Source organism: Monosiga brevicollis, genomic scaffold (genome assembly GCF_000002865.3).
Source record: "Monosiga brevicollis MX1 MONBRscaffold_14 genomic scaffold, whole genome shotgun sequence".
Taxonomy (NCBI): domain Eukaryota; class Choanoflagellata; order Craspedida; family Salpingoecidae; genus Monosiga; species Monosiga brevicollis.
Genome location: NW_001865051.1, coordinates 56300 through 66564, shown reverse-complemented (window position 1 = coordinate 66564; position 10265 = coordinate 56300). Strand labels below are relative to the sequence as shown.

Here is a 10265-nt window from a genome sequence, read left to right as displayed (position 1 = left end):
AGAGAGAGAGAGAGAGAGAGAAGAGCGATTTACCTGTTAGAGAGAGAGATTTTGAGAGATTTGAGAGAGAGAGAAGAGATGAATTTGGCTTGCTTCCAATCTGAGCCTAGTGTTGATAACAGTAGTTGTATACAGTTTCTCCATCTCTCCATCTCTCAGTACGTGTGTGCGTGTGTGTGCGTGTGTGTGTGTGTGTGTGTGTGTGTGTGTGTGTGTGGGCATGTGATTGAGGGAGAGAGGAAGAGAATGGCAGCCGATGGCCGGTGACGGGAGGATGGAGTGCCGAGGGGCGAGAAGAGGGGAAAGGGAGACGCTGATCATGAGGAATGTTGGTTTGGAGTGGGGAGAGCCTTTGGTTTGACAAAACGCCATTCTCTCAAGCGCGCGACGCTGCTTCTTGTCGCCTCATCCTGACGGGTGTGTCTTCTTCTTCTTCTTCAGAGCTTCCTTCCTTCCTTCCTTCCTTTGACATCATGTATCGTGTCAAGGCCATCAACAATGCCCTCGAGGCCAGCATCGGCAACGGCTGTGCTGGTGTATTGTGCGTTCCTTTCTGGCCCCTTGCCGTGCCTCGCTCCAGCGGGTGGACGGTGTTCTCATCGGTATCGTTGCACCCGGCTCTGACCAGGTTGCTGCAAAAGGATGGCGGACAGCTCGGCATGGCGGGTGACGACCTCTCCACCGCGGTAAGAATTCCCATTTGCGCATCGTTTTGTAATCCTTGCTGGGATATGACATGATGATGGTGCTGCCACACCAACCCTGACCCATCTGCACACCAGCTGACGGCCTCGATCGCAAGCCACGCCTGGAATCTCTTTGAATCGCACCGTGAGGGCATCTCAGCCACAGAGCTTCAATCTTTGACGGCCATTTGCGAGGTTAGTCTCGATCATTCTTCTTTTAAAACTGTTGAGTGACTTGAGCGATCCCCAAATCCAGGCTGACGGTCCTGTGTGCTGGTGTAGGAGCGTGTGGTAGTGGTGCGACCCGTGAACAAGCTTCTGTTGTGTCTGGTGGCTGAAAATCAGGCTGCCGTTGGTCTGCTACATGCCAAGGTGGGAAGCATTTGCTATAAGCACGCTACATTTGATGATCTGATCTTGCGGACAATTGGGTGTGTGACTGAAACCTTTGCGTCTTGCCAATTTCCGATAGGCCTCGGCCTTGTCACATAGTCTCGGCGAGCAGCTCGGCAAGGTGGAGGCGTAGGTCTGGCGCGTTGGTGGTTTGATTGGTAGGCGCTAAAGTCGCTCTAATAGGCCTTCTTCCTCTTGCGGGCTCATGATGGGAAATGTCTTTTGTGTTTGTGAGATGGTTGTGTTTCATGTCGTGTGTGTGAACGCGTTTTGAGTGTGTGGATGAGAGTGTTGCTCGGGCGCTTTGCGCTACATACGCTTTATTGGATTCGGTGACGGCGTTTATGATGAGATGAGCCTCCCGATGAAATTGGCAACCAAAGACTCTTGCTACGCACACATTGGCGCTTTCCGGGAAAAAGTTATGTCATGATGATACAAAGGGTCGATTTAAAAACGGCAGATAAGGGTTGCATATCATGTAGCAAAAAATGATCAAAGACAACTAGCACATGGACGAAGAGATAGATAAAAACAAGCAAAAACATCCCGTCCCAATGTGCGGCTGGGCTCGACACGACTTGACAAACAACCTCAAGTCAGCATTGCCTCAGGCAACGCACCCCATAGACACGAACTAAACAAGGAAGAAGACAAAGGCCGGACATGCAATAGACGCCAGAGGAGAAAGGTTTTTTTTAGGAGTGACAGCACTCCTCTTCCTTGTAGCCTGTCAGGAGCACGCGCTGAAGGCGCGCTTGCTGTGCTGGAGAAAGGTCGGCCTTGTCACGAGCACCACCCGATGAGGATGCGGGGGCCGGGGCAGAAGCCGCAGCGGTGCTGCTGGCGGCACCAGAGGCAGAGGGAACAGAGGCGGTTGATGCATGCGGCTTGCGCGGCTAAACGGATCAAAAGGAAACATAGAGTAAAGGCAGATACCGCGTGAGATGGCGCAATTAGAGTCACGTGGAGGGGAGAGAGAGGGGAAAAGACCAAGACCAGAGGCCAAGTCTGCCCCGCTACCACGCGCGTCGAGGCGGCGGCGGCGGTGGTGGTGGTAAAAAGCAAGCAAATGACATACCTCGCAACCGTGCGTGCAGACGTATTTCATGAGAGGCACGCGGTACTTGCCACACACATCGACAAACTCCACAGAGCGGGCACCTTCGGTAAAGTAGACGCCCATGCACGCCGGGTTGCTACAGCACTTGGCCGAGTCGAGGTAGCGGCAAAGCTCGGCGGGCAGGCAGTGACGGCAATACTTGATGCCATTGCGCTTGATTTCACGCGCGCAAAGCTCCAAGAGTGACAGGGGCTCAGGCCGCACGTCTTCAACAAAGTCCGTGACGAGGGGATTATTACGCAGCGAGAGCTGGCGCAGAGAACGCATGTCCACAATGGCAGGTGGGAGAAACTGAAGCTGGTTATCGTGAAGGTTGAGGGTGCGCAGGCGATGTAGATTGGCAATCTTGGGCGAGAGCTTGCGCAGCCGGTTGCCACCCAAGTAGAGCAGTGTCAGCCGCGAGAGCTGGCATAGGTTGTCGTTGACGGTGCGAAGAAGGTTGCCGCCGAGGTACAACACCTCGAGGTTCTTCAAGCGGGCAATGTCTGCCGGGAGCGCTGTGATGGCGTTGGAGCCAATGTAGAGCTTTTGTAGTTGCTCGAGCGCCAGCACGGGGGCGGGAATGGTGGCCAGCCGGTTGTTGCTCACATTGAGTGTCTAACGAAAAACAGAAATCGGGTCATATCATGAGATGAAGGCGAGAAAAAGAGAAAGGGAGAGGGAAAGAGCGAAAGGGGGAGAGAGGGAGAGGGAGGACAAAAACGAGGTGGGGGAAAAAAACCATCCAATGGTGTCCAAGGTTGATTTTTGTTATTGAACCGACCTCCAAATCTGTAAGCTGAGTGAGTTCTTCGGGCAGATGTGTGAGGCGGTTGCTGCTCAGGTCGAGCTTGACAAGGTTTGTCAACTGGCCAATGTGCTTGGGCAGGGCTGAAAGGTGGTTGTTGCTCAAGTTGAGCTCGGTCCTGTTGACGCGCAACAAATGGGAAAAAGAGGGTGAGCCAATGGGGATAAGAACGCGCACTGGGAAGCACGGCCGGTAAAACAGAACAAGGGGGTGCTTGCTTGAAGCAAACAAGTGAGACGTACAAATGAACGAGGGTGAAAAAAGACTCGGAAAGGGTGGTGAGTGTGTTGTTGGAAAGGTCAAGAAAGTGAAGAAAGGTGGCCTTGGTGACCCGGGTCGGGACTTCGGAGATGTTCATGCCGGCGAGCTTAAACTCGGTAATCATCAGCGCGGCGTCATCATCGTCATCAGAAGAGGCCACTTCATGATGATGATGCGGGTCGCGACGAGCAGCAGCCATGGAGGCCGCCGTCACGGGAGCGGCCTTTGATGCCATGATTCTGGTGCAAAAGGAAAAATGAAAGGGAGGAAGCAGATTCCAAGAATGGACACTGCCTGATGCTCAATGTCCAAACACCCTCCCTAACAGGGCCAGGGCGCTGAAAAAAAAAAAAAAAAAGAGGCGCCGTCGGGTGTTCGGTGCCAAAGTTGGGGTAGGGGTGGGGAAGGGCTCGAGAAAAAGCTGGTCAAATTCGGGGCGGTGGCAATCCCCAGTTTGGAGACGCTTAGTCCGACCAACAAGGGACGTGCGAGCGTTGTGCGAGCGTTGTGCGTGTGCGTGTGAGGCACAGGACGGCAGAGGCGGCGATCGTGCGTGCGCGCCAAGCGTCAAGAGAGAAGGATCAAAGGGGCCGCTGTGGCACGTTCGGGTACGCGACCTCAATACTGTTATGAAGCACCTCCAGCGGCGATGCAAATGCAATCGTGGACTGAAAGGGGCGTTGAAAGGGAAATGAAATCGGTACACGGTCTGTACTGGCGTCGTTGGTCGCGTTCAGGAGCCGAGGCAAACGCAGAGCGCGCTGCCGTTTTTATCAGATTTTTGATCCTGCAACGTCACACGTCCTCGGACACAAAAGAAATACGAGAGAGAGACACACACAGAGAGAAATAACAAAAGCACGAAAGAATTTCAGAGAGTGGTCGTTGTGCGGGTGTTGGATTATTGGATATAAAGGAGAATTCCAATGGCAGTCAGAGAAGAGGGGGAGAGAGTGTATGGGAAAGGGTGTCTCAAACAAAAGGCAACCACGATGCAAGATGGCCTTCGGGAACACCATCAGATACGTGTGACATAATACGTGTAAACCCTTATGCAGCCTTGCATTAGGGTGTGGTGTCCCCTTGCGTGATAGTGTTGCGAGATGAGATGATGAGGAATTGGCGCCAAGGGCGCTACCAACTGTTGCAGCTGCCGGCATGAAGTTGTATCATTAGCTGGGAACATCTCTGAATAATGGAGGAACGACATGCATATCTCTAAGACAGCTTGATTCTATCGCTGTGGTCAAAAGTTACTCAGGCCGTCTCTCTACCAGCAATTTCTGCGGGAGCCAACTCTCTGACGCAGTTGAGCCATCCTCAACAGCTGTTCGGACTCTTCTGCCTTGGCGACGGCAGACGAAAACAGTGATCAAGAGTTTATTTTTAAATTTTTTTTCGTCGTCGTCGCGGTCTCACACACACACACGCACTCTCTCTCGGTGTTCGTGCGTCGCGACAGTTGTGTTGGGGGTTGGGAGACGCGAGCTTGCAACTGCACTGCCTTGGACTACTGTGTGGGGTTTGTCTACTTTGGGGCTGGCTGGTATCTGGTTCTGCCTGGTCCCCGGGTTCCGCCTGATCCTGTTCCTGCTCGGTCCTGGTTCTGCCTGGCAGAGGCTGTTGACGTTTCAGACTTCTTGTGTCCTCGTGTCTGCGTGGAGGGATCATGAGGTCCAAGTCTTGACGCGGCTGGACAGTGTGTCATGGCCACGCCCAGCTCTGCTGCCCGAGCCGCGGGCACGCGTGTGACGATCCAACACCAACACCTGGTTCGAATGATTTTGGGCTACCTCCAAAACCAAGAGCCCGCTGCATACGCAGCCTGTGTGGCCGTCGGCCTCGATGCCGAGGCCGACCCCGCCACCCCTGCTTCCCCAGCCAGCGCTTCTCCCCTGCAGACGGTGCGGCGCCTGGCCTTGCAGGCGCGGTACAGCGAACTGCACGCTCTCCTCAAGCTCTCGCTGCAAGATCACCCCCAACAACATGCCGCAGCTCGCCGTGCGCTGTGGCGCCAACAATGCCGTGAGCTCTGCTGGACCCCGGCCACCTGCCATCTGGGCCTAGCGGCTGCCTACGAATCGGCCCAGCTTCATCGCCAAGAACAGGAGACGCGCCTGACCGAGCTTGTTCGTGCCATCCGCCTGCAGGATCGCACCATTGATGAAGCCACCATCCGCGCCTGGTGCTTGCCTCTGCCCCCCGACCCTCTGAATCATCTGGCTCGACTTCGCCTTCAGCTGGCCCAGGAATTGCAGGCCATCCTACAGCATTTTTTGACTGCACGAGCTGGCGTCAGCTCCAGCCGACCCAGCAGCCAGCCCAATCCCCACAATGTCAAAGATGAGGCTCAGTGCGCGGCTCAGGCCAGTGCGGACCCCCTCGTTCAGCTCCTTGCCCGGGGTCTGCTGGCACAAACTCTGCCCGCGCCCGAGGTTCGCTTTGAACGATCCCGTTGGCCCGAGCCGTTGCCCGCCGAGGACGTCCAAACTGGAAATATCCCTGCCAACGCCCCAAACGCCCCACGCCCAGCTGCAACTTCAACAGCCACGGCCCCTCACCACCGCTTCGCCCCTTCTGCGGGCGATCGACCCGCGAGCAAGTCCAATCGTGGCCCCAGAACCCATGGGCCCAGCCAGTTGCGACCTGCCGACCCACCCTGGGCTCCCGAGACCAACACGGCACCGAATGCCGCCCCCAGTTTTGCGCCTTTAACCAAAGGTGGGATGTCACACTCCATTCGTTTGGTTCTTCAAATCAGCTTCAAGTCACGGTAGCTTGGGTTGCTCACCCCATCTGGGCCTTATTGGTTCTTTTTGTTTTGTTTTATTCTGCGCGTTGCTCTGGCGCCACGCTACCCACGCCATGCTTGCACCACAGTACCCTCACGCTTGGAGCACGCGTTTATCGGTCAAGTGGAAGATCACCAACCGGTCCGCACCATGGCCTTTCATCCGCACGCCCCGCTCCTGGCCGTGGGCAGCAACTCCGCCTTGCTTCGAATTTGTGCCGTTCCTGCCCCGGGTGCTGAACGTTCCAGCACCGCCACATCGCATCCCACAACACTCACGCTCTTGGCTCAGCGCGAGCGCTACCACGCGTATGTCAAATGCTCTCCATACCGACCTCGGTCTTGTTGATCGAGGCACGCAAGGCTTCCTGGCACCTATACGTCCACATTTGACTTTGCGCGTTTCTGTGATAGCGGCTCGATATATGACGTCCAGTGGAACGATGCCGGCGATATATTGGCAACTTGCAGTAATGATCATGTTGTCAAGCTAGCTCAGTCAGTGCTTTTGTTCTTTCCCAACCAAGCCCCAGGCCCCGCCCCCCGTTGAACCTGTTTGCTCTGCTCACTGGGCTGCGTCCTTAGGTTTGAGCTGCAGTCGCACAGTATCACGCCGATGGCTGCAGTCACCCTCGAAGGCACCGTTCGCTCCATTGCATTTGCTCGGTAGGCAGCTGCTCCAAGTCTGCACTCGTACCGCCAGCCCTTTGGTTCGACGTGGTCGAATCCGCATTGATGCCACCACACACTGCGTTTTGCGTCTGCTCAGGAACCAGCACGTTTTGGCGGCCGTTGGCTCCGGGCACGCCAACGTGGCGCTGCTCAATGTAGCGTCGGCGACAGTGGAGCTGCAGCAAAGCACGGGTGCCAGCCAGGTGGCTCGAATCGTCCCATGGCAGTCTAGTTCTTTCCTTTCGGGCAGCGCAGATGCAATTTTGCGTCTCCATGATCCTCGCCAGCCCATCCCCGTGGAGCAGTTTAGCTGGGACTCTGGCATCACGGCGCTGGATGTTCTCCCGTGCGTGGTGCACACGTCTCTGTTTCAGGCACCGAATGTTCCACAACGCACGCTCACGCATTGGTTGGCTGTGTAGAAATACGCACCAATGCTTGATTGGCGCCCGCGATGGCCAACTGGGGCTCATTGACCTGCGCATGAAAAAGGTCAGCCTAGGCATGGTACCAGCACTTGCCAGCTCGCCACGGTTGGGTCAAAGGCTTTCTGCTTGTTGCATCGGCATCTTCTCAAGGGTTGCGCTGACCGTCCGTTACCGGTGACTGTAGGCAGTGCTCACGTGGGAGCCACATGCCGATGAGGTGCGGAGCGTGCACGTGATGCCCTCACATTCAGCTCTGCGCTCCAGCGGATCTACACCGGCGTTGGCGCTGTCGGCTGCCTTTGATGGCAAGATTCAGCTGTCTGCACTCCCAGGCCATGATCGGTTTTTAGCGGGCTCATATGGGCGGGCTGCTGCGCATAGCAACAAGGCCATTGCAGTACGTGTGATCGTTCAAAGGCTTTGGCGTGTGCTGTGCGCGCTGGTGAATAAAGACGCCACCTCTGACAAATCACTGCCTTGGCTGGACACACGATAGGTTCAGTTTCATCCAACCGAACCCATGTTTGCCAGTAGTAGCGCCGACAAGACGGTCAAACTGTGGAGCTTACGGCTGTAGTTTGATTGCTTGGTGACGCAGCTCGAGGCATGGCCGTAACACTTTTCTCCTCTGTTTTGCTTGGATTTGATGAGTTCAGAAAGGGTTCCGGTGATTGGCGGTCAGCGTTTGGGCGCTCTGCCACTCCTTGCTCCTTCTGCTCGGCATCTACTGCTGCATGAGTTTTGCATAGTTGTTTGGTGTGTAGTGGCGAGTCGGGCCGGGAAAGCGGGTTTATTTCAAGCACCGAGTGCAACTGGGAGCGGATAATACTCTGAAAATCTAGACTTTAGGTCCGTCCCTGTGGACTGAGAGCCGTCATAGCATTCCCCGCAACGACATGATCTAGCCCGGTGGTACAATCGCTGCCGCTCTCGACGAGATTGAGTGTGGGAGTGTCCGAACTGTCAAAAAAAGGGGAATTTTTGAATCGTGATTTTGGAGCCAAGCCAGCAACAGGAGACAGGCCAACGGCTCATGTCATGAACGACTAAGAATGCGTGCGAGAGGAACACACACACACAAAAAAAAGAGGGCATGGCCCAAGCAAGGAAGAATTGCACAGGGAGAAAGATACTGAAACCGAGGGGACAAAGCTTGCCAAGTCAACCGCCGAGTTACTCGGCCAACCAAGTCGATCACTGGGCATCAGTGGCTTGGGCTTTGATTTCATGCTTCTTCGCTTGATAATTGCGGAAAGCTTCATCAGTGCCACAGAAGCGGTCCCAAAAGCTGAAAAAAGACCCATAACAGCCTTTGTTATGGCTGTGGTGAAAATCATGACGCTCGACCCCTCCCTGCATCAATTCAAGGCATTGCAAAACACCAGGCACAAAGTCAGCTTGATTGCGGGCCAAAGGAGCGTCATGACGAGGGTGCAAAAGGCGGTACTGTCAACAAACCTGAATGGTGAGAAACAGATTCCAGGGGGACCAGGCAAAACGGTAGCCAGAGTGCGAATCGTGGGCTTCCCATACGCGCAATATGCTCCTGTGCAAGGGACACAGATCCTCGATAAGCAGGGCCAGGAGCAAGGACATGGTGGGGAGTAACAGGCCAAGCAGGTTCAGCCCGAGGGGAAAGAATGGTGCGGTCGATGACAAACCAGAGGCAGATGATGGGCAATGAGGCGTTTAAAAGCATGGGGCCCATCCACAGTGGTACCACGTTGCCAAACAGGTTTTCCACGGGGTGGGCATACTCGGCGGCGAGGCCAATGCTGTCACGAAACTTGTGGTGTTGCTTGTGAATGTACTGCGAGCATGGTCAAGTCATGGGGTGGTGAGGGGCAAGGAGTGGGCAGTGCTGTCAAACGCGTGGTCACCAGAAGGTGGCACGCCAAAGAACAGGAACGGAGCGCGAGCACAAGCTCAGGCTCAATGCGAACCTTGTAGATGCGGCGGTGGTGCAGGGTGCGGTGGGTCCAGTAGAACATGGTATCTTCGACGAGCATGCAAAAGAGGATCTGAAAGGGGATCAAAGGCAGCGCGGGCCATTCCAGAGGGACAGAGCCATGGATGTGCACGTAGATCTTGTAAATCAGGACAGCAAAGATGGGGTAGAGGACAAGGTTGCCCAACAGGTTTTGAATGAGGGCGGCCTTGATGAGGTCGGGTGGTGGGTAGTTGCCGACGGGGCGGACGAGCCGGTCTTGAAACAAGCGAAAATGGTGGCAGAGCTCGTAGAAGATGGCCAGGCAGCCCCAGGTGGCGAGGTTGCATACATAGACCGTGGTCACAAAGTGGACCAAGTCTGCGTCTTGCATTAACGACTGCAGGTACTCCATGATGGCCGGTCCCGTTCGGCGCGAGGCAAGGGCGTACCCAGAGTTGTTTATATTTCAATCCCTATTATCTCTTTGGAAAGCCCCCGTGCAAATCAAAGGGGCGGCTTTGCCGGTCAGCCTCTGGTGTTCAAACGGTTCAAACCAGTACTTTGCCACGCCTCTCCCCGTCCCAGGTCAAGTCCAAGCCCTGGAGCAGCGGGCCAATACACCACCAGCAACGAGGTGTCGGCGAGCTCTGCTTCAGCGGCACGGGCGACCAGCACCGCCAAGTGAAATGAAGAAATCGTACCGTACTCCGAGGTAATTGCAGATTTAGTGCTAGATCTATAGTAAGTTTGTGAAGATAAAAAGGTAGTTGGTGTGACTTGAAAGATTTGCCGGTTGAGCAAGCAGTTCGACAAAGTGAGCAAGAACAGCGTATGCATTAACCCGTCAATCAGAGTAAATAACTCAAAGGTTTATACGTTGTGATACCGTTGGAAGTGAAACGTTTCTTCAATAACCATCAAATTAGCTGCACATAGACCATAAACCCACCACACCATTCTACTTTCAAGAGGCATTTTTAACTTTACAATTCAGGTGAGCGTCTTTTGGAAAGAGAGAGAGAGAGAGAGAGAGAGAGAGAGAGAGAGAGAGAGAGAGAGAGAGAGAGAGAGAGAGAGAGAGAGAGAGAGAGAGAGAGAGAGAGAGAGAGAGAGAGAGAGAGAGAGAGAGAGAGAGAGAGAGAGAGAGAGAGAGAGAGAGAGAGAGAGAGAGAGAGAGAGAGAGAGAGAGAGAGA

At 54.8% G+C, this 10265-nt stretch overlaps 3 protein-coding genes across 3 annotated transcripts; 1 reads left to right on the top strand and 2 right to left on the bottom strand.

Moving 5' to 3' along the window:
* Positions 1–1777: 1777 nt before the first annotated feature.
* Positions 1778–3485, bottom strand: MONBRDRAFT_32857 (uncharacterized protein; the record flags this gene model as incomplete). Its single annotated transcript, XM_001746728.1, has 4 exons — positions 1778–1978; positions 2161–2799; positions 2966–3107; positions 3232–3485. The coding sequence occupies 4 exons, from the start codon at positions 3483–3485 to the stop codon at positions 1778–1780; spliced, it is 1236 nt and encodes a 411-aa protein (XP_001746780.1).
* A 1471-nt stretch (positions 3486–4956) lies between these two features.
* MONBRDRAFT_26350 (uncharacterized protein) lies at positions 4957–7718 on the top strand (the record flags this gene model as incomplete). The annotated part of the gene is made up of 7 exons (XM_001746856.1): positions 4957–5971; positions 6131–6350; positions 6627–6707; positions 6811–7059; positions 7136–7205; positions 7326–7538; positions 7638–7718. The coding sequence occupies 7 exons, from the start codon at positions 4957–4959 to the stop codon at positions 7716–7718; spliced, it is 1929 nt and encodes a 642-aa protein (XP_001746908.1).
* Positions 7719–8499: 781 nt separating this feature from the next.
* Positions 8500–9483, bottom strand: MONBRDRAFT_26349 (uncharacterized protein; the record flags this gene model as incomplete). Its single annotated transcript, XM_001746727.1, has 3 exons — positions 8500–8599; positions 8803–8951; positions 9085–9483. The coding sequence occupies 3 exons, from the start codon at positions 9481–9483 to the stop codon at positions 8500–8502; spliced, it is 648 nt and encodes a 215-aa protein (XP_001746779.1).
* Between the last annotated feature and the right edge of the window lie 782 nt (positions 9484–10265).